The following is a 21,070-nucleotide window of genomic DNA, read 5'->3' as shown; positions in this document are numbered from 1 at the left end:
CGATGATCGCAACTCACGTGCTCAACTTCACATTCTACTTCCGGCAAATAGGAGCGAATTTCTTAAAAAGACTTAGTCAATTAGTGCTCATTCGTACGCTCAGGCATTGCTATAGCTATGGCTTCCCTTTTATATCCCTCCACCTCGGTGTGCAGCTCAGAACCTGAATTCTTTATCCTGCTAGGTTAGGCAGCAACAAGTTGAGGAACATCTTGCATGTTTCAACCTCTTCTACAAGAGTCCTCAGCTCTTTTTCTTGCGTCTTATCATTGGCACTGAACGTCAAAGATTGTTATCGGTGCCGTTGCATTTGCAAGCGGGCTGAAGTCTCTAACGAGAACAATCAAACTTCTGCAAAAAGGCCCCACTTCGAATCATTGTGGACTATTTTCACAAAAGACAGCATGTCGCCCATTGCGATTTCGCCGGATTCTTCGGGGGACGACGTGATCGCGAAGCAGATCGAAGCGACCAAGAATCTCACCCCTTTGCAAGCCATATCGCAAGGCGTCTCCTTGCCGGGCATACCTAAGTTTACCAGCTATGAAAAGCATCGTCATTGGATCCTCGAGCACATGGCGGGGGCTTTTCGGGTCATGGCTCGCAAAGGCTTTTGCGAAGGCATGAGCGGCCACATCAGGTAGCATCACATCCACCCATTCGTGTTTCACAGCATCTTTTCTCTAACTGCAGCCCGTAGCGTCCGTGACCCGGAGTTCCCACACCAGTTCTGGACCAATCCGCTGGCGCGTCACTTTGGTCTCCTCAAGGCTAGCGACATGATTCTAGTCGACTACTCCGGCAAGGTCATCGGCGGCAACACGTCGCGCCCTGCCAACGCTGCGGGCTTCTTGATCCACTCTGCGCTGCACCAGGCGCGCGAAGACGTCAACGCGGCGTGTCACTTCCACTCGAAAGCCGGCAAGGCCTGGAGTGCGTTCTGCCGGCCGCTGGAGATGCTGAATCAAGACGTCTGCTACTTCTACGGCGAGACTCAGGCCGTGTACAACGAGTTCGGGGGTGTCGTCTTCTCCAAGGAGGAAGGGCAGCGGCTGGCCAAGGCGCTTGGACCCAAGGGTCAGGCGCTGATTTTGAGAAATCACGGCCTCCTGACTGTCGGCCAGACTGTAGACGCGGCGGCCTTCATGTTCTCGCTCATGGAGCGCAGCTGTGAGATTCAGCTGATGGCCGAGGCAGCGGCCGCCAACGGCATCCCCAAGGTGCTGATCGACGACGCGGCAGCGGAGTACACGCACAGGATGTCAAATGATCCCGAAACGCTGTACTGGGAGTTTCAGCCGGATCTGGAATACGAGTACGCGCAGGACGACAGCTTCAAGAACTGAGGTGGTCTCAAATGGCGTAGACAGTCTGTGTGTGTGCGCGCAAGTCATTTATGGTTAATGACATCAGCTCTCTCCAGCTGTGGTCTGACGGTGAATTGCATTTATCCGTGATCGGGTACACCTCTGAATAATGTTCTGTCTGAATAAGCTGCTCAATAACCGGTCCACTTGTCTCGCCCAGCCAACTTCTCGATCAGGTCCTTCCTCAACTTTTCGCATCTGTCTTCACACGTCTTCTCAATCGCTTTGTACTGTAGATACAGCTTTGTGAGAATCCACATCGCTTGCGGCGCATGACCGCGTGTCTTCTCGTGTTCGAAAAGGTTTCGTGTGGAAAATCAATGTGCTCGTTGTTGAGGAAGCCGTGCGACTTGGTTGGCATGGCTGTGGCGTGATTTTGCAGGTTGAAGAAGGACGGAAATGATCCTTTCAACAGACTATCTTTGGAGATATGCGTTTACGGACAAGTATGATGCGCATTTTCAGTGGGCAAGTGGTTGTTATCTGATTTATCAGAGGCACACTTGATTGAGATTTGTGTCACGGTGACAACGCTTAGAAATCTTTTGGAACGACACAGCACGTAATTCCTTTACACCTGCATGCGTTTGCTGTTCAAGTCATGCAGCCGCTTCACATATCAACTTGGACTTGCTTCACATAAATAGCCATGCATTGAGAAAAACAAGCCCACAGGGACAAGCAGAGTTGTATGACGAGCAGATGATATATAAGGCATATTCTGAATGAACCAGTGCATGTGATCATTGCGTGCTCAACCACGGCTGTCCACTGTACATATGTCGACACGTCGGCCGAAGCTTGATTCCACAGCTTTTCGACCAAACAAAGACAAGCTATATGTCGCTCCACTCGGTGATTGTATAGCAGGTGGGCCGCGCAGATTCGCCGCGCGGAGTACGAGCGGGTGATGCGCAAAGCCGAAGGTGGATGGCAATTATTTCTGATACGCCATCGAAATCTGACTCAAAAGACGGTACGATGGACTGCGGGCTGTCTAAGCCTTCCACTTGCACACGCGGCTCCTGTGTCAAAATGCAGATCGTCGGATGCCGGCAGAGGAGGCAAAGTCGAGTCAACAAGCGCTTGGTGGGCAACTTGCGTGCTAAAGCCGACCAGGACGACGTGCATCCTTATAAATCACACTCTTGTATCTCCGAGAGGAATGAGCAGGGCTTGTTCAGCAAACGTCGCTAGCGAGGGCCAAGTTCAAGATGGATTGGGACTAGAGCTCGCTGCGATGATACCAGAGCATCACTCATGAACGCACTCGAGCCCGCGGATCGCCCTTTGAGCCAGCGTTGCAGTCTCAACCGACCGTTGCTCGTCCTGGCCTTCTTAGAATCACCATACACACCACGCGCACACGTACCGTCGTGCTCTCGCCCTCGCTCTCGCTCTCCCTCGCACACGCACACGCATACACATGAACATCCACATCGACACTGGCGCTTGTTCAGTCCACGCTGCAGAGTTTTGGCCTGTGCGTCAGTGGCGCACACCGGGCGCTTCCACGAGCTCGTTCGATCAACACTCGATTGAAGTCCCCCGCGTTGTTTGAACACAGGAGAAAAATACGTCAAAGCCGGCGTCTTGCCCGCCAACGCATCTGTACGATTCAAAACCAGGCGCAGTAGTGGGTAGCGTTGGCCTGTCGCACGACTGTTCAGCCTCTTCCTCGCTTCGTCCGTTCTTAGCTCGCTGCTTCACCTTCGCACGTGCTGTTCCGTCCGAAGAGATTCCTCAGCGTTATTTTCGTGAGGTCATTGATCCCCCGACTCGTCTCCTAGCGCCTCCCCCTGGGCTCCGTAGGCGCTCGCTAGAGAGCCCAGCTCCTGTGGTACAGAGCGACCGCGACCGCAACCGCGACCGCACAGACAAAACCCAGCATGGACGCAAACGGCGACTATCACAAACGATCAAAGTCAAAGACAAACCTGGCGAAATCTCTGCTGCATCGTGTGCATTCGAGGAACGACGACGCCAGCTGCATCGACGAAGACGACCCCTCCGCTTCGCCAAGCAAAACCTCACCCTCCGTCACGGCCTCGACGTCAACCGCCTCCTTGGCAAACCACGGCCAGCCTTCCGCGCTCTCGGCCTCCTCGAGATCCCAGCACGGCAGCCACCGCTCTCGACATAGACCCAATCTGTCCACCTCAATGGCTTCTACAGACGGCGGTGGAGCCGCTGGCCCTTCTTCCTCGACGAGCTCCAACGGCAACACATTCCCTACGCCGGCTGGCCATGTCGTACCGTCGCTCGAGCAATCCGTGAGGCTGTTCCGCACATTCGAGGCCTTGCGCAGTGGAGATACTGCCGCCATCCAGAAGGCAATGCGTGACAAAGATGCCGCCGATGGTCCCCCCGTGCTGCATCTCGCGATACAATGCGCAGAGCTGCCTGTCATTGAGTTCGTGCTGTCGAACCTAAGCTCCTCGTCGGACGGCGTCAATGGCATCAACTCCAAGGATCAGGACGGCAACACCCCCCTGCACGTGGCTGCGAAATTGGGCCGCTCCAGCATCGTCAAGCTGTTGCTCGAGCAGGACGGCATCAATGACGCGATCCAGAACTACAGCGGCCAGTTCCCCATCGACGTCGCCTTCTCACCTGACATCTTCCAGCAACTGCAGCTCTTCCGCTCGCTCTACGTGGACGCTACGATCCGTCAGATTCACGCGCTCTGCGCAAGGAACGACTACCTGGCTCTAGAGACGCTATTGAAGGACCAGAGGGTGCGCACGACCATTGATGTCAACAGTGGGGAGCTGGCAACGGAGCCGGCGACCGTCGAGAGTGGAGGCACACTACTACATGAGGCAGCTCGAAAGAAGGATACTAAACTTATTCAGATTTTGCTGCTCAATGGTGCAGATCCATTCAGGCGCGATCGCAAGGGCAAGTTACCACAGGACGTTACCAAGGATGACCGGACACGAGCTATTCTGAAGAGGTCACCTGCAGCTGCGGAAGCTAGACAGGGCATTCAAGAACAGACCATCGTGGGCAACCGCGGGGCCGCTGCACCAGGAGTATCTCCCAGCGAGGCAGCGGCAGGGAACAAGGAGGCTCGCGAGATGAAAGGTTACCTTAAGAAGTGGACAAACTACACGAGCGGGTGGAAACTTAGGTGGTTTGTGCTAGAAGAAGGCGTACTAAGCTATTACAAACACCAAGGTACGCATTTCGTGTTCAGGTAGTCACAGCCAATTCCCAGCTAATTGCTAGCAGATGACACTGGAGCGGCGTGTCGTGGCGCGATAAATATGCGCATTGCTTCGTTGAATCTCGACCCAGACGACAAGCTCAAGCTCGAAATTCGCGGCAAAGGTTCGGTCAAGTACCATCTCAAGGCGAATCATGAAGTGGAGGCGAAGAGGTGGTATTGGGCCCTCAATAACGCAATACAATGGACCAAGGATGAGGATAAAGAGGAGCAAAGACGTCAGAAACAAGAGACAGATGAACTGCGCCGCGCAAAGTTGGAACAGCTTGACAGGATGAGAACCGCAGACAGCGAGGTGGGCAGCATGCACACAAAGTCCAAGGGAGGACACAGCCTAAGCCCGAGCACGGCGATGGGCGTAACTTTGACAAGTGGACAAAGCGCTGGGGCGAGCAGCATCAACATCGACGAGGACGGTGCTGTTCCGAGTTCTTTAGACCCCAGCGTCGCCGGTGCAGAGCTATCCAGAATGGTATCCACGGCGCAGACAGCCACTATTGAAGGTGACATTGACGATGATGAGGAATATGGCGACGACGCGAGCTCACACGAGGCTCAACCACAGAACAAGGACGCTCTGCAGATCACGGCTCAATCGGTTCGCTGGCAGCTGGAGTTCCTCGCTCAAGTGTCGAGTGCTATCCAGTCCGAGTGCCAGGCATACGATCTTATCGGCACAAATCCAAAGCTCATGCAGGCCATCTCTACCTACGGGAGCGCAGTTGCGAATCTTAAGGATCTCGTAGGCAAGCTCTTGCAGATCAGCAGGGACCGCGATGCATATTGGCAGTACAGGCTAGATCGGGAGATTAATGTGCGGCGTATGTGGGAGGAGAGCATGGCGAGGATAGCAAAGGAGCAAGAAGAGTTGGAGCAGAAGATTGGGGAGAGTGAAGATAAGCGTAGAAAGACCAAGCGAGCCCTCAAGGACGCGCTGGACAACCTCGCCGCAGCGGGCTCCCAGCCCCAGACTCCGGGCTTACAAGAAGTTATGCAGGAGAAGCTAAGCCTGGAGGAAGCCCACGAAATGGCTGCGGCGCACAGCCCTCGCAAGAAATCCACTTTCGCAGAGCTTGTGAGTGTGGTGTCTGAGGATGAGAGCGATGAGGAAGAGGAATTCTTTGATGCCATCGGCACTGGCGAAGTCGAGGTTATAGAACAGATACCGACAAGCCCTCCCATTGAGTCGGAAGGATCAAATGCTCTTACAGAAGATTTGAGAATGAAAAAGGCGAAAGAAATCGAACCAAGTTTTCATGGCTACGAGGATCCGGTCAGGAAGAGGTTGAAGATGGATGCTGATGATCGACCAAAGATCTCACTATGGGTAAGTTCGATAATTTTATATTAATTTTCTATTAAAATTTTTTAATTTCAACTTCGCTGCGGAGCATGAAACTTATTCAGGTGTAGGGCATCTTGAAATCGATGATCGGCAAGGACATGACAAAAATGACACTACCCGTGTCTTTCAACGAGCCTACTTCGCTTTTGCAGCGTGTGGCTGAGGATATGGAGTATACCGACCTCTTAGATACGGCAGCTGAGAGGCCTGATTCCCTCGAACGGTTGGTGTACATTGCGGCTTTCGCTGCTTCGGAATATGCATCTACCATAGGCCGCGTCGCAAAGCCTTTCAATCCTCTTTTGGGCGAGACTTATGAGTACGCGCGACCTGACAAAGGCTTCCGCTTCTTCATCGAGCAAGTATCGCATCACCCGCCCATCGGCGCCGCGTGGGCAGAAAGTCCAAAGTGGGACTACTATGGCGAGTCTGCGGTCAAGTCAAAGTTCTACGGCAAATCCTTCGACATTAATCCCCTTGGCACATGGTTCTTGCGTCTGCGCCCATCAAGTGGTGGTGAAGAGCTCTACACATGGAAGAAGGTCACATCATCTGTCATTGGAATCATCACAGGCAATCCCACTGTAGATAATTACGGTCCCATGGAGATCCGCAACTGGACGACCGGAGAAGTATGCACGCTGGAGTTCAAACCGCGTGGCTGGAGCAAAGGGAGTGCCTATCAAGTCGTCGGTAAAGTGTGCGGTCGTGACGGTCGCACCGTATGGTCCATTGGCGGCAAGTGGAACGACAAGATCTATGCGCGCCTTACACCTGGCTACGAGGACACGGATCTTCGACCCGCCCCCAGCCATGGACACGGTGGCAAATGCATGTCAGTTTCCTCTTCGCAGGCGTTTCTCGTGTGGGAGGCCAATCCTCGTCCGACAGGCATTCCGTTCAACCTCACTCCTTTTGTGCTCACCTTGAACGCCATTCCGGACAACTTGCGTCCATGGCTAGCACCGACTGATACGAGGCTCCGGCCTGATCAGCGCGCCATGGAAGAGGGTGAATACGATTTTGCGGCTACCGAAAAGAATCGGCTCGAGGAGGCACAAAGGGCAAGGAGGAAAATCAGAGAGCAGAAAGGGGAGGAATTTGTGCCAAGGTGGTTCAAGAAGGCGAGGTGTGAGACGACCGGGGAAGTATATTGGAAATTTAACGGGGAATACTGGACGGAAAGGGAGAAGGTTGGAAATGGCGAGGGCAAGTGGGAGGGGCTTGAGCCAATTTATGATCATGATGGTTAAGTGTGGATTAGAGGGTTGGCCGCCATGTGACAAGTTCGCATGTCATGTCGAACAGTTGTGTGTATACGCGGCATCGATCCATGCTAGCGATAAAAAGAAATACAGCGCACCTACTACTCTCAAATACCGAAATCAGCAATACCTTACGTTACATCAATAAGATTTCTTCCGCTTCTGGCTTAAGTGGTTCTCCGTCCATAATACCGTTCATTAACATAGCACTCGCCAACCAATTGAAAGTATCGCTCTGCTGAGCACGACCCGGTCTCTCCGAGCAGGTATGGCACGCTCATATCGGAGAACGTATGCAGGCAATGTTCCGCGAAGCACTAATGCCATGCGTCTACCTTTCGTGACAGCCAACTTGGGCCCTACAGCTGGTGAGGCGAAGGCATCTGTAGTTCGACGATCTGTCTCGAGGACAACACAAGGATCGAGCGGAGCACCCGCTTTCACGGAGTAATGATCAACGCGCGCCACCCGACCAATCCTCACCAACTCACGTGAAGACGTGTCCACGTCCGCCTTCGGCGGAGCCCATCTTCTGGGCCGCAGGCGCGGAAACGCTCGTGTCCGTCGAAGACACTCGGCTTCGAGAAGCTGTCTGAAATCTCCCAGGGGCGCGTCGTTCGAACTTCACTCTTGCGTGTGCTAGAAGAAAATCCTGGCGTAGGACGTACATACCACGCCCATTGTTTTTTGCGCCATCCTTGACGAACTTTGTGAAGCAGAACGTCTTTTCGCAAAACGTTGTCAGACTCCTGTATCCATATAGCTCTGTTCCGACCAGAGTTTACATTTCTGGATCAGAAAAAAGGTTCATGTTTGTAGGAAAGAGCCCCCAATTGATTCAGATGTCGCCAGCGCGTGTATGTGTTTTCTAGGAGAATTACGATTTCTTGAAATATCCACATGCGAGAAAACCACTTCCTCACTAACATATGGGTTAGAGCTTTGAATCAAAAGTCCAAAGGCACCATCATGGAAAATAGTAATAGCCGTTGGTTATGTGCAAGTTCGATGAAGCTATTTGGTCGCTCAGGCGTTCCCTCAGGCAGGTATGTCAGCCATGGTCTTGCTTCGAGATATAAAAGAAGCGATAAAGCCTGCTTTGCGTTTGGTTCGTTGCTCGGATATACAATAGTCCGCCTTGATCCGCTGTAAATCTCGAGTCAGTGGTTTTTGTACATGCTTCTCAAAGAAAACGATCATCTTGGTTGATACAAACACAGTTAATCCAGAGCGTTCTCGTCTTTCGATCCGTCGCTCGATCTTATATCAACTCGAATACGTGCGTTCATATCGTAACTCCGCAGTTATCAACAGCCAATTCACGCGCCACCTCCTCATCTCCCTGCGTGTAGGATACAGTGTCGTCCTCTCCAGCTTCATACCATTTAGCAGGCGCTAGACGACAATTAATCCAGCCTTTGATGCAATCTGCCTCCAAAATGTGTATCTTTTTGGCACAAGCGGAAAATATGCATAATCAATACGCGCGCCTTCATATGGCTTAGATCCGAACCGGAGCTGCCATGTCTCTTATAACAAAAGACGAAACATCTAGTAAGAAATCTTAAGACCCTGTTTATAGAAACAAAATGTGCAGACCTGCCGCGCTTAGGAAGGGAACTACGAGAATGGGCGTTAGAGTAAAGACTTTTGAAGCGAATCTTTGAGCTCCAACTTCATCGTTTGTAAGTATGATTTTGCGTGTCCATGTCCCAAACGGAAGAAAGAAGGTGAAAAGTAGTGGCAATGTCCACGGAGAAACGATATAAACTGCAGCCAGCCAGTAGTCAAGTCTGACGGCACATTCTTCTTTCATACGACCACGGTAACAAACTGATCTGAGATTCATGGGACTTGTAAATAGCATGCAGTTGCAAGAAATGAGCATGAAAACCAAAAAATAAAGGTAAAAGAAAATAAAATCTAGGTCTGACAGCATAAAGCAAAGCAAACATAAGCCCCTCGCAACTTCGCTGATCCAGACGAGCGGAATGAAAAAGATCGCGACTTGTAGCGAAGATCTCTGGGTGGTGATTTCTGGCCTATAAGGCTCGTCCCAGGCGGTCCAGGCCCAGACGTCTCCCAGAAAGTACCAGATAGAGGGACAGAGATGATCCCCGGAATCCAGAACCTGGCCTACAACGGCGTCTCGACAACGAATTGGAGACGGGGTAGCGAAGGTCCGCACAAGAATGCAATTGCCAACCAAATGTACAGCCTGAACATATGCAGCCTTTCACAACGCTTGTAGAAACGGCAGCTCAAAGTCAGCCAACCGTGTTGTCCAGTGGTCCACAAGGGGCCTGCTTTTTGCTGAATTCTTGACCTCACAGTCTCTGCGGCCGCTCTGCTTCAGTTTCCATCTTTCTGTTGCTACGGAGTTATCATGACAGCGTAGGCAGGTAAGAACGAAGGAGATTTTTTTTGAAGTGCTGTTTCCGTGGCTTGCGCGCAGATTGTCCCCCCCGCATGAACTTTGACCTCCGAGGGAGGATGTACTGCCTTTACAAAGGCGCGCATGTCACAGTAATGCGGAATGTGTCTCGTGTAGCTGAGTACAAACTCCGCAAGTCACCGTCATTGTCTGAGTCGCTTCCACAACCGGTGAGGTAGCAATTTCCAGGGGCCAATATGCAGACCTGGAATGCTTATTCTCAGCTTCAGGTCAATGCCAACAATTGATCCGTTTCCACATTAGATCGAGCATCTTCACCCACAACAATATATTTTGTCTAACGAGGGTATCATTGGCCGTTAGAATTCTATTCATCTCAAAAAGGTCGCTATTTCTCAAAAAAAAAAAAAAAGCTACAGAAGTATTGTTTATTTGCCTCGATCTTCAGAAAGAGGTTGTTGTAGGTTGTCAATAACTTCGAATTGTCATATAAGTCATAAGCGGCGATGTTTTGAGGTTAGCTTACATGCTACAAATTCCACGGGTCAGTCCACCAGGTTGAACAGGTAACGTCCTCTTTTACATGTAGTCCTTTGAGGCATGACATTTGGCGCATACTTGGATAGTCAGCCAGTAGCCTCAGAGCCTTTGAAAGGATCTAGATCATGTGGAACAATTTCGATTTCTAGTTCTCCACAACTTTCAGGTTTCGCTGAACATCTTCTGGAAGCTCTTCTCTTTTCACGAAACCAAAGCCAACCGCATCGCCCCAAAATAACATCGCGCGTTCCCAGGAGTAGCCAAGGTAGTCAAATTCTTCTGCGTCTTCCTCATCGCCTTCTTCCACAATATCTGGCCGTCTGTCATGAAAATCGTTTGCCATTGCCCTGGCCTCTGCATTCAGAGGATCGGTTCCCTCTTCTTCTTCGATGGGGCTTTGAATAGTCCCAGGAGTACTAGAGGATATGGAGACATGTGGATTGTAAGGACCTGCAGCCACGGCAGCACTCTGAGTAGGATCGTCAAAATCTGGCAGATCTGGAATTTTTGCTTTCATAACTCCCCACATTATCCAAAAAACAGCACACGCAGGCCGCCACAGCCTTGTTTCATGTTGCAAGCGAGTGACTTCGTTCTCAATCTCACGCTCAACTTCTTCCTCTGAAGCCGCTCCCGCCCCGTCCTTGGTGGTTTGCGGAAATCGGCTATCGAGCATGAAGTTCGAGATCAGAGAAGTTGACAGGGATGACGTTGCTGGGGTCAGTGCGGGAGTCGTGGGTCCTGAAGGGTGACCGCTTACGCTGTCACCGGACTTCGAGAAACTCGGCTTGTGTGTTACATACGCGTGAAGGAAGCGCCTCTGCTCCTCGATTGTAGGATAGTTTTTTTCGTTGCAGACGTGGCTAGCCTTTTCATCATGGTAATTATAACACCACTCAGTCTAAAGGGTTAGTATTCAACATCCAGCATGAACACGAAGGACTTACAAAGTGATCTGCGAACTCCAGACCAGGCAAGTTCGCGTTCGCATATTCGAAGTCAATAACTTGAAGACGCTTGTGTTGATTTGCAGGAGTAAGGAGGGGCGATTCCCCCTCAGGCGTCATCCGCAGAATATTGCCATATTGCGTCTGTTACTGTTAAAAATTGCTCTCCAAAGTAAAACGAGCCACATACATCGTTGTGGGCGAAGACAAGTTGTTCTTTTATCTTGTCAACGCCGCCGTAAAGACCGTATAACCACTCATGATAATGCTTCACCGTCTTGATGAAAACACTCCATTCCGTCCCACAAACAAATGGCGGCCGACTCAAACCTTGGACACCGTGTGTCTTGGCTTGGGCATCGAGCCACTTGACTATTTGGCCGCATTTTTCTTGCCACTTCTCGATACATTGCCAAACAAATGGTCCTCCTTCACGTTCGAGGGGGAGGAGGTCAATTCCCTCGTGGAGCTCTCGCATTCGTTTAGCAATCTGCACGGAAATCGATGGATCGCGCAAATGGTGCGGCTTGAGAGTCTCTGCGTGGAAGAACTCTTCGAAACGGCCGTTTGAGAAGCACCCAAGAAGACGTGGACCTATGTTTTTGCGTCGCAAGCGACGTAGAATCTGTAGTTCAGCCTCGCGGTCAATGAGATTGTCGACGCCCGGTCCGTAGATGCGTAAGAGCAGTTTTCTATCTCCGTTAGCGACGGAACAGCATTTGGCTAGGTTCGCTTACTGTGGCTTCGCTTTTGGGTGAGATGAAGTTGTCCCATCGACGGTATCCGTTGTCTTAGCTGGTAGCTCCTTGGGTGGTAACACTTCGTACACAGCGTTTGTGAGCGCACCGCTCAGTCGTATGACTTCAATTTGACTGCTCATTTGCATAGGAACTCTCCGCCAGCCTTTAAGGCGCAAAGTATGGGTAAGGCGTACAATCTCATACTTGAAGTTTTTCCACGCATCTTTCTGATACGAAGATGAGGATCTGGAAAGTGGAGGTCGCGCATCACTAGACGTCTCAATATCCGCCCTCCCACCGCTATATGAAAGAGTTTTGCTATTGTCCAATATGACATCACAAGTTGGAACCAAGTCTTCTGTCTCTCCATACTCAGACTCCGACGCTGCTGAAGGTCGACGGAGTTTAGCTCGTGACTGTTTTCTCGGAATAGCAACAAGACCTCTTTTGGAGCTTGGCTTATCGGATATCGCTAGGCTACGACTAATGATATCTTGCAAATTGTCAAGCGCCTGTGAACCCTCCGAAGAAGAGTCAGATTCAGAATCCTCGATGCATACATCATGGTCAGCATCAAGCTTCTTTTTCTGCTTGCGCCTCGCCTTGCGTTTAGCCCTGCGATTCTTCTCGCGCTGAATCCACGCGGCGATCTGAGCTGCGAGCCCCTCGACGTCCTGCAGCGAGCTGGGCCTCGATGCAGCGTTACTTTCGGGGCCGCCATCGAGGCCGATGTCAATCGAGCCCCTAGTTTGAGGCTTCTGAATTGGCATGGCGGATCTTCCCGTCATCCTGGACGATGCAATGCTAGTTTTATGTTGACGGGGTGTGCCCGAACCCGAACGGTCGAGGTTGAAATCATCAACTTCCTTCGAAGCACCCGCCATGAGTGGAGAAATGCTATCAGGTGGTTCAGCGATTTGAACAGCTAGTGCAGGTTAACACAAAGCGCAAACGGGTAGAAACTTGAGTCAAAACTTAACACCGCCATTTTAAATGCAAATTGGGCTCTTATCGGCTTGGGAAAAGCAAAATCTCCCACACTGACCTTTGATCGTTCCTGAACCAGGAGACCGAACAGTGTTGCTGCTGCTGAGATTGCTCCGCAAAGGAGCTGGCTCGTTACGAGCCTTCGTATGGTCGGCCTCGACCATGCCTGTGATTTTACGAGAAGGGACTTTGTATCGCTCGATTCAAGTTCCTCAGGATTTCATCACAGCGCGCACGTAGATGTATATTCAGGTATGCTGCGGGTTTGGGGCGGCGACACGAATATAAATGCGCAGCAGGACAAATCAGAACTCATCCCAGGTAGATTGCATGCAGGCTGCTAGGATTCTGGGCATGGTTCTGCTCAGTAAAAATCGGCGCTCATTTTGATGACGTTGAAAAGCGACTCGTGGGAGGGCTCAGATCTTCATTATGTAATCTAATTGCGCTAAACTATGTTTGGTTGCCAATGCGTTCTGCGAAAGCCAATCGCAAGACTGCGCCCGCTGAGTTTGAGTGTGAAGTTCTCCATCCACAGATAACAGGACGCTCAGTTCACGTCTGTTCGTGGGATTTGATGTAAGAAGTAAATTCCATTGATCTATTCGCCGCGAGGCAGATTGTTCTGCCCCAACAGTATTCGTTGCCTTCTAGAATCACCCTCATGTACATCTGGTATCATTTTTCAAGAAACTTGTCACACATCCTCCAACCCAACGGAGGAGAAATATACCCATTTTTCGGGATAATATCGCATACGAAGACGCCTTGTTGAACAAAAAAGTTGAAGATTAGAAACGAAGGAGAAAAGAGCAAGGCGCGGTGTTTCAAAAGACCAGCTCAACCAGGTCTCCACAGAGCCAGCGTGGCGCAGAAGTTGCTTCGGTTATCTGCGTCATTGACCGTAACACTATCCACTGTCATTGCATTGCCGTTATTCGCGCTTCCTGAGAGGACATAGCCGCCAACACTTGAAACCATTGACACAGATGCTTTGGTACTCAATCCGAACAAGTTCAGGTTGTCAACGTTTCCCTCGATTGAGACTATGCGGTTCTGGCAATTGTTTGAAGCAACACACACTTGGTCGTAGTTGTCGAAGAACGAGTACAAGCCTGCGCCATAAACTAGAATGTTGGACGAATCAACAACGCGAAGACCCCACGCCTTTTTATCTTGATCGCTGGTGTATGTGTTAAAAGGCGGGTCGACGTTCGCGACCAAGTTGAATGGAGCTGGTGCGGCAGGGTTGGATTGGAAGTACGGCGACTCAGTTTGAATCAGACCCATGTAGATGTTGGACGCGTTCTGGACCTGATAATTATATAGGACTGAGTGCTCAGAAGCGGTGCCATACATCCAAACTGGACCTTGGGACTCGATGAGAACGCCACGGCCATTATAAATGTCTATTTGGGCGGGCTTGGCAGGAAGGTCAAGTTCGTGATCAGCCACCCAGAACCAGCAATTCTCGATGTATACCGACGAAGTCTGTGTGAGATGTAAAAGCGTGTTGGCGCCAATGCACTCTGGATTCGCACCGTGTGTGACGTTCGGGTTCTTTGCACATTTGTCCCACTGAAGCTGCGTTCCCGCACTGCCGCCAATGCGCGCATGAACATCCCACATACCGTTAGAACCTTGCGCCGAAGCACCGGAATTCCACTGGATCATGATGGCACCAGGAGCTGGACCGGCCGTCTCAAACATGAGCTCTGAAAGCTCAACAGAGCCGACGTCGCCAATATCGCCAATTTTGAAAACGGGCTGAGGTTGATCCTGATTGGCAAAAAAATCTCCGGAAGCCATGATCAACGGCCAAATCTCTCCGGTGATCTTGATGTTCTTGGGTACATTGATTGTTTTCGTGACGATATACGCGCCGTGATCGAAGTAAAGGATTTGTCCGTCCTGTATGTTGTTCATCGCATTCTGAATCGCAGCAGTGTCATCCGTGGCGCCATCTCCTTTGGCTCCTGCCGACTTGACAGAGACGAAAGCGCTTGCGGGATACTGTTCATATTGTGGCTTGATACGCTCAAAGATCATGCCATTCGCGAGCAGAGCGTCGGGCTTGGCTGGCGGCGATTCAAGGACTGCTTGGACGCGGGTTCCATTTGAGCCAACGTATTGCTGACCTTGAGTCCAAGCCTTGACGACGCTTCCGCCTTGTAAAATAGGTGTTCCGTCGAAGTGCTGTACTGCGACGGGGGAACCGGTGAAGTCCACGTTATCAAGCACCAGTGTTCCGCCACCAGTAGGGATACTGCTCTGACTGAAGCTTGAGTTTACAGCTGCTACGGTTGTTTTAAAGACGGAGTCCTGTAAAATGACGCTACCCACGGTCTGGTTCGGGGGGTTATTGGCCATGTCTAAGCCAACCTTGCAATTGTTAACATTCACTGACTTGACTGTTCCTGACATTAGCAATCTATGAGTTTAGAAATCAGTTATCAGAAACGCACATGTCCAGAGCCAGTTCCAATTCATAAACATGGCGGTGTTACAATTATTAAACGTCAAGTTGCGCGTTGTAAACTGCTGGTTACCCAGGAACATGCCATAGTTGCCACCTTTCCGCTTAATCAGCAAGACGCTCAAAAAAAAGGCCGAACTAGGAGTCTACCAACCATTAAATGTCAGATCGGCCATAAAGCCGCCGGAGCCGTTGTCCATGAAAATCCCGATCTGATTACTGTTGGTTCCCTGAACCATTTCAAAACGGATGTTTTGGAGGCTGGTGGCCTGTGCGACCTGCCAGTGAATTCTACGAACCGATTAACACTCGTCATGTCACTATCCCGTTGGCTGTACTCACCCAGCACCTTGTGAAGCAGGCATAGCGGTCAAATCGATGACAAAGTTGCGGACTTCACGGAAAAAGTTGTTTTGATTGGTGAACCAATTCTTTCCGCCATTGTTGTAGTCGTAAGGGTCACTGTCGAGCACAGCCATGCCCTGGAAGTTGGCAGCCGCTTTGATAGTGGGTGGCTGTAGAGCGTCGCCAATCATCTGAGTATAGTAATACATGTTTAGTGGCTGGGACACAACATAGGTGCCAGGAGGAAAGTATAAGATTGCTGGCGTGACCGTTGATGAATCGCAGTTTGGTCCGCAACGGTTACCAGATGCGATACATTGGTTCAGAGCAGCCGTATCGTCAGTGGAACCATCGCCAGCAGCACCGCAGTCCGTTTTGACGTTTCGGAAGATCTTGTAGCTAGCATCGCCGAAAGCTACGGTACCTTGACGCTGGATGTTGGACAGCCAGTACTGTGTTGATCCGGACGCCTGGGCTATGAAACCAGACGCGTCGAGCGGCTGCGCTGCGGCGGTAGGAGCAGCTATGGAAACGCTGGAGAAGAGTGGTAGCGTCGCGACAAGCGCGAGCCGTGAAAGCATCATTCTCGCGCGTTTGAAGATGGCTTTGCTAATTAATTTCGCTTTGATCCAGCAGCGAAGTTGATGTTTTTATGGATAAACCTGGACCAGCGAGAAAGGGGACCGTGGTTTGTAGGAAATGCCTAGTTGTAGAGGCGCAAACCGAAAGGGCAGCGCTTCTTTTATGGACAAGTTACGAATGACTGTGAAAACGAGATCTGAGTAGACTATTGAAGGCTCAGAACAATGTTAAAAGGTGCAAGAGAGAGTGAGAGCGCGCGTGACTAGCAACAATAGCAACGTCAAGCTGTCGCGTGGTGACAAGTGCTGAAACAAAAAATGAGGACCGGTCCTCGAGATGGCGAAAAGAATGAGTGTATGTCGAGCAGTCGACAGCGGAGTCTCGCGCGACAAGAAAGGAAAGAGCTGAAGGTGAATGGAGAAAATAATGGGCGTGGTGGAGTACAAATGCAGAACAGCGGGAGCGTCGAGCGAAAAAGCAGCCCACGTTTTGTTTTATCGTCTTCTGCGTAGACAGACTCGTTTCTGGGGAGCCACCAGGTACGATCAAGGTATGCCCTGACAATGCTGGCGTTTCAAACAGCCATCCAGATCCAAGGGCGCGATATCTTTGGCGGCTCAGATCTCTCCTTCATGTACGTCAATCCTCCCTTTTGATTCCCACGCGCACGCGCCCCGCTCTTTTGGACGCGGCGAGCGACTCAACCATCCGCGGACTAAGCGAGTGAGGAGCTACGGCACGAGCTTGCTTTTGGGCATCATGGCATCTAACCAAGCCTCATGATCGCGATGCTGGACAAGTCAGATGGTCGCGGAAACAGGCCTTCGTACGGAGCGGGATCGCGCGCTCTCCCGGGCCCGGATCGAGCCATGGAAGCGTGGCTGGTGCTCTGACGAGCTGGAGGCGCAAACACGCATGTCGAGTAAACGGACGTGGCATGGACACGATGAAACGGACGTGTTTTGTGGGCAAGGCCAGTCTGGCACGACGAGTTGCTGAGGACGAAGCGATCGTTGTCGTTGATTCGACCAGGGCTGATGACCAAGGGGTCGTGTGCTTGTCCGCTTTCCGTCTAGACGCGAGCGCCGTGCTCCTCCTGGTCTTCCCGCCACCCGACCTGATCACGACTCGATCTCTTCGGCGCCTGCAGGAGTCAAACTGGCCTCACCACGGCTTGCCTTCCACGCCCTTTGACCGTGACAAATCTTCGCCTTTGGCTGGCCTTCGACCTTCATCCGTTTCCTTGCATGATCCCGCTCCTTCATGCAGCCTGTCATCCTTGATCGATGGCTGCCTGGACACCTGCTGTGACCTTTTATCTTCCTTGCTACCAGACGGAGATGTCGACTACCTTGCGCCAGGGGGCTTGGTCTTCACCAGTCAAGCAGTCGTGCGCCCGCTAATCCCCATCGCTGTTGAAACACGCTCTGCGCTAGTCAAACCCAAACACACTGCTGGAGTCATGCTCATATCTCCGCCGCCCTTGGATGTCCGCATTTCCTCCTGGCTAATATCCTCTGTCTTGGTCTCTCCATATGACGCGCTGGGCATCAATTACAACCGTTGATCAAATAATTTGCCTCCCCTCCCATGTGGGTCAGTCCAGTCCTTTCTTTGACAAAGCACCGTAGGCGTCGAGTTTCACGTCCTGCCAATTCACCGATTCCTAGGCTGTACATGGGCTAGGGGATGCTGATGCACTCAATGCGACCTTCTTCACCTGTCAAGTCTCATGCCAAACTCTGGAAAGTCTCCGCTGGTCATTTTAGCAAGTGTGATCACTGCCCTTGGGAGCGTCACCGTGCGATCTATGACAACTACTGCGTCGTGCTGTTCTCGCACCCGCACTCGGCAGCAATAGGTCGCTGACAGGCTTGGAACCCCCTCCTGACATTTTGATGACCATGTGCACAGATATAACATCTGCCTCATATAGATGGGCGGCGAAAACGGCTGCTCCATCTTCTCGCTCCCACAACGTGGAAACATAAACACTTCTTCACCAAAAATAGGCGAAGACTGCTGTCTTAGTCGAAATGGGCGCCCTTGTTCCCCTGCACCTTGTACAAATGAAGCCATGAGTAGAACATGCCGGATGCCGACAGCACGTGCATGAGGGAGGACAAAGTGTGATTGTGAAAACACAGCGCTGAACCCTTTTCCACCGCGACAACGTGTTTACGTATAAAATTGCTTTTCAACCATGGAATTGGAACGTGCACACCCACACATCTGTCGGCCTTGTGCTACTTTCGTGTCGTAATTTGAGTAGCTTCCAGCCTGCTGCCAGACTCAGTTTCATTCGCTGCCGCATCGGCGGCAGTGTCTAGAGCGCTGTGCAACCCAGGGCGCAGCCGGAGCGTCTGTCACGCAATAGTCGAGAATGTCTAATGGCAAACAAAGACTATCTGCCCCCGAATCTCCAAATCGACCATGAAATATGCTGGTCAAACGTGTGGAAACACTTGTCCTTTCCAAGGCCACTCTCTATCGCGCTGCATCATCGGAGCTTCACGTCGCCCGCAGTGATAGACACGGATGAAGAGTCCACAAATGTTTCCTCGACAACAACAGCATGGACACACAGAGTTGGTGGCTGACAGAGCATTATTAGAATATTTGAACGGAAGCTCGAGGGCCTTGAATAAAAATCCAACAATGCGATATGACGTGTTGGCGACGTTGTACGCGTCCAGCGCCTAGTCGCCTTAAATCACGTCCGTTGCGGTCATCCTGTTGCGCGCCTTTGCAGCACGTTCTTGAAAATGTTTTTCATTTGTATTTTCATTATTTGGCGCTCAGATTGAACAACAACATGATAGATGACCATAGACTCATTGTTCAAAATGGATATACCACTGGGCAAATCTTTCGTCTCTATGAACCCCCATTTTGCGATCCAGACATGCATTTTTGCTCTTCATTGTCTTCATTCATCAATCGTCGTCGCCTTCAGCTCCACTAATTCCATCTAAACCTTCCTCATCTAACAAATCCCCTCCACCGATAACCCGTCCCTCGGCAACAGTTCCCCATTCCACGACCATGCCTCCCATGACCTTCACGTTTTTCAGGTCTGTCTTGTTCCTATCCTCCTTGGGGCCGCCGGTGATCTTCGCCCTCGGACCAATTATGCACCCGGTCAGACTGCAAAAGTCACCGATAACGACACCATCCATGAGTAGACACCTGGTGAGTTTAGAGCCCATGCCGATGCTGCAATTTGCACCGACAACGGATTCTTTTATGGCGACCCGCTCTGAAAGGGTTGTATTCGCTGCAATCAGCGTAGTAGCAGTGTCGATGTGGGATTGCTTGGGAATGGTGATTTGAGGGTGGATTTTGGAATCAAAACTGTACGGCGAGTGCGCAGCTACTGTCTTGTCATCAAGAGCTGGTAGCCGTGCGAGTCGAAGGGATACATTGAGGAGCTGATCTTCTGTATCGACACGGCGGATAAGGGGCTCGTTTGCAGAGCTTGGTTGAACGTAGGCTAGGAGTGGGGGGATGACAAGACGAGGCTTCGATTCGAAAATGGTGCTGGAGGATTCTGTGGGGAAGCTGGGATTCTGCACACGCGACGCGAGCGATACCGTCCTCACGGTGTCGGCCTCCGTCGTCGGTGTTGTGGTTGTGGTGATGTACGTAGACAGATCAACCTCGTCAAGCAGAGGATTGAGCTCCCCAGTTGATAGCTGCATATCCGTGGTGTTTGACGGCTGCAATACATCCCGAAGCCCTAGTTTGTCGCCCAACCCATCCTGCCAACAGGCCTTGGCCCACCATCCGAGCGCGTCTTCGGATAAGCTGTCGAACGTCTCGTTCTTCTTCAGCATCTGCAGGACCCAGTATGGGAAGAGATACACGTGCGCATCCCTAGTCGTTGTATGCAGCTTTAATCGTCCAAACTTTTTGAGCAGAGAATGCCGCAGAGCAAAGTTGCCTTCCTTCGCCTCTTGTATATCCTTGAGCGTATCCGTAGGCATGGTAAGGACGACTTGAGAGATGTCCTTTCGTATCGAGCCTTGCGGAGGCGGCACTTTGGCTTTTGGAAGCGGCGTGGAAGCTAGGAAGTCGGTTTCCTCCTTCTTCATGTTGCCGTCGACTTTCGTCTCATACCAAACACTAAGGCCTCCTCTTCGGCCCCGTTTCTCACCACCTACACCCATGGGCATCTCGCGGCCGTGTGGGGATAGGCCACCCGTCGCTGCCCCCAGTCCGCCTTCAAGGACCATCCATTCTTCTAGCAATGACAAGCCATCCAGCTCGCACACTAAATCGCAGGGAAGGACTATGAAGTCTCGAGTGATGATGTCTTGAACCTCCTTGAGTCGGAAGATTTCAGCAGTTCCAGTATTCTCGGTGAGACCAGCAGGTGAACATATCTCTACTCGAGGCAGAGAGGTGAAATTTGGGTTGAGATCTAAGACCGCCTGTGTGGCCTTCTGGGCTGCTGGCGGGGTGATCAAAGTTATGTCTGCACGATCAACGATCAGTCCCCAACGGCCGCTACGAATGCGCAGGACATACTCAAGACGTACCCGTAACTCCCATGCGGCTGCACCACTCTATGGGGTACCATACCATGGGTCTGTTCGCAATTGGCACCAGCGCCTTGGGGAATTCTTCGAGATTGGAGGTAAAAGTATCGAGAGATGCGCCAGGGCCGCACAAGATGAGCGCCTGGAAGCCCGGCGAGGGCAAGGTCGCGTGTGGCATTGTGCACGCGAGACTGCCTGCCTTCTTCCTCTCTTGCGTAAAGTAGAGTTTAGACGAAGAAGGAAAAATTAGAGGTCTGTAGCAGTTTTATGGAAACTAGAGCAGTATCCAGAAAATGTGATGTATTCCGCGG

The 21,070-nt window shown here is 51.4% G+C and overlaps 5 protein-coding genes across 6 annotated transcripts; 2 read left to right on the top strand and 3 right to left on the bottom strand.

Moving 5' to 3' along the window:
* Positions 1–98: 98 nt before the first annotated feature.
* Positions 99–2,076, top strand: PV09_03971 (uncharacterized protein). The gene is made up of 2 exons (XM_016357248.1): positions 99–640; positions 701–2,076. Exons 1-2 carry the CDS (start codon positions 405–407, stop codon positions 1,344–1,346), a joined length of 882 nt encoding a protein of 293 aa, XP_016214652.1. The 5' UTR covers positions 99–404; the 3' UTR covers positions 1,347–2,076.
* Positions 2,077–2,636: 560 nt separating this feature from the next.
* PV09_03970 (uncharacterized protein) lies at positions 2,637–7,371 on the top strand. The gene is made up of 3 exons (XM_016357247.1): positions 2,637–4,547; positions 4,602–5,923; positions 6,010–7,371. Exons 1-3 carry the CDS (start codon positions 3,257–3,259, stop codon positions 7,192–7,194), a joined length of 3,798 nt encoding a protein of 1,265 aa, XP_016214651.1. The 5' UTR covers positions 2,637–3,256; the 3' UTR covers positions 7,195–7,371.
* A 2,646-nt stretch (positions 7,372–10,017) lies between these two features.
* Positions 10,018–13,199, bottom strand: PV09_03969. Of its 2 annotated transcripts, XM_016357245.1 has the most exons (5): positions 12,874–13,199; positions 11,826–12,753; positions 11,279–11,780; positions 11,089–11,232; positions 10,018–11,042 (listed from the first exon to the last, which is right to left on the bottom strand). In XM_016357245.1, the coding sequence occupies exons 1-5, from the start codon at positions 12,977–12,979 to the stop codon at positions 10,287–10,289; spliced, it is 2,436 nt and encodes an 811-aa protein (XP_016214649.1). In that variant the 5' UTR covers positions 12,980–13,199; the 3' UTR covers positions 10,018–10,286. The 2 variants fall into 2 exon arrangements, with proteins under 2 accessions (XP_016214649.1, XP_016214650.1); XM_016357246.1 differs by having other exon boundaries at positions 11,826–13,199.
* Positions 13,200–13,262: 63 nt separating this feature from the next.
* PV09_03968 (uncharacterized protein) lies at positions 13,263–17,219 on the bottom strand. The gene is made up of 4 exons (XM_016357244.1): positions 15,634–17,219; positions 15,446–15,582; positions 15,281–15,388; positions 13,263–15,226 (listed from the first exon to the last, which is right to left on the bottom strand). Exons 1-4 carry the CDS (start codon positions 16,218–16,220, stop codon positions 13,656–13,658), a joined length of 2,403 nt encoding a protein of 800 aa, XP_016214648.1. The 5' UTR covers positions 16,221–17,219; the 3' UTR covers positions 13,263–13,655.
* A 1,755-nt stretch (positions 17,220–18,974) lies between these two features.
* Positions 18,975–21,039, bottom strand: PV09_03967 (uncharacterized protein). The gene is made up of 2 exons (XM_016357243.1): positions 20,760–21,039; positions 18,975–20,695 (listed from the first exon to the last, which is right to left on the bottom strand). The coding sequence occupies exons 1-2, from the start codon at positions 20,935–20,937 to the stop codon at positions 19,155–19,157; spliced, it is 1,719 nt and encodes a 572-aa protein (XP_016214647.1). The 5' UTR covers positions 20,938–21,039; the 3' UTR covers positions 18,975–19,154.
* Between the last annotated feature and the right edge of the window lie 31 nt (positions 21,040–21,070).

Source organism: Verruconis gallopava, assembly GCF_000836295.1.
Source record: "Verruconis gallopava strain CBS 43764 unplaced genomic scaffold supercont1.11, whole genome shotgun sequence".
Classification (NCBI taxonomy): Eukaryota; Fungi; Ascomycota; class Dothideomycetes; order Venturiales; family Sympoventuriaceae; genus Verruconis; species Verruconis gallopava.
The sequence above is the reverse complement of the archived record's forward strand: the minus strand, read 5'-3'. Positions and strand labels throughout refer to the sequence as shown.

Excerpts from the sequence above, each read along its gene's own strand:
- PV09_03967 (XM_016357243.1), bottom strand. The coding sequence starts at position 20,937 with ATGCCACACGCGACCTTGCCCTCGCCGGGCTTCCAGGCGCTCATCTTG. Across the intron at positions 20,696-20,759 it reads CAGCCGCATGGGAGTTACGG|ACATAACTTTGATCACCCCG; the intron begins GTACGTCTTGAG and ends TTGATCGTGCAG.
- PV09_03969 (XM_016357245.1), bottom strand. The coding sequence starts at position 12,979 with ATGGTCGAGGCCGACCATACGAAGGCTCGTAACGAGCCAGCTCCTTTG. Across the intron at positions 11,781-11,825 it reads CACCCAAAAGCGAAGCCACA|AAAACTGCTCTTACGCATCT; the intron begins GTAAGCGAACCT and ends TAACGGAGATAG. Across the intron at positions 11,233-11,278 it reads TTGTCTTCGCCCACAACGAT|ACGCAATATGGCAATATTCT; the intron begins GTATGTGGCTCG and ends TAACAGTAACAG.
- PV09_03971 (XM_016357248.1), top strand. The coding sequence starts at position 405 with ATGTCGCCCATTGCGATTTCGCCGGATTCTTCGGGGGACGACGTGATC. Across the intron at positions 641-700 it reads GGCATGAGCGGCCACATCAG|CGTCCGTGACCCGGAGTTCC; the intron begins GTAGCATCACAT and ends TGCAGCCCGTAG.
- PV09_03968 (XM_016357244.1), bottom strand. The coding sequence starts at position 16,220 with ATGATGCTTTCACGGCTCGCGCTTGTCGCGACGCTACCACTCTTCTCC. Across the intron at positions 15,583-15,633 it reads CCTGCTTCACAAGGTGCTGG|AATTCACTGGCAGGTCGCAC; the intron begins GTGAGTACAGCC and ends ATCGGTTCGTAG. Across the intron at positions 15,389-15,445 it reads GGCCGATCTGACATTTAATG|GTGGCAACTATGGCATGTTC; the intron begins GTTGGTAGACTC and ends TTAAGCGGAAAG.
- PV09_03970 (XM_016357247.1), top strand. The coding sequence starts at position 3,257 with ATGGACGCAAACGGCGACTATCACAAACGATCAAAGTCAAAGACAAAC. Across the intron at positions 4,548-4,601 it reads AAGCTATTACAAACACCAAG|ATGACACTGGAGCGGCGTGT; the intron begins GTACGCATTTCG and ends AATTGCTAGCAG. Across the intron at positions 5,924-6,009 it reads GACCAAAGATCTCACTATGG|GGCATCTTGAAATCGATGAT; the intron begins GTAAGTTCGATA and ends ATTCAGGTGTAG.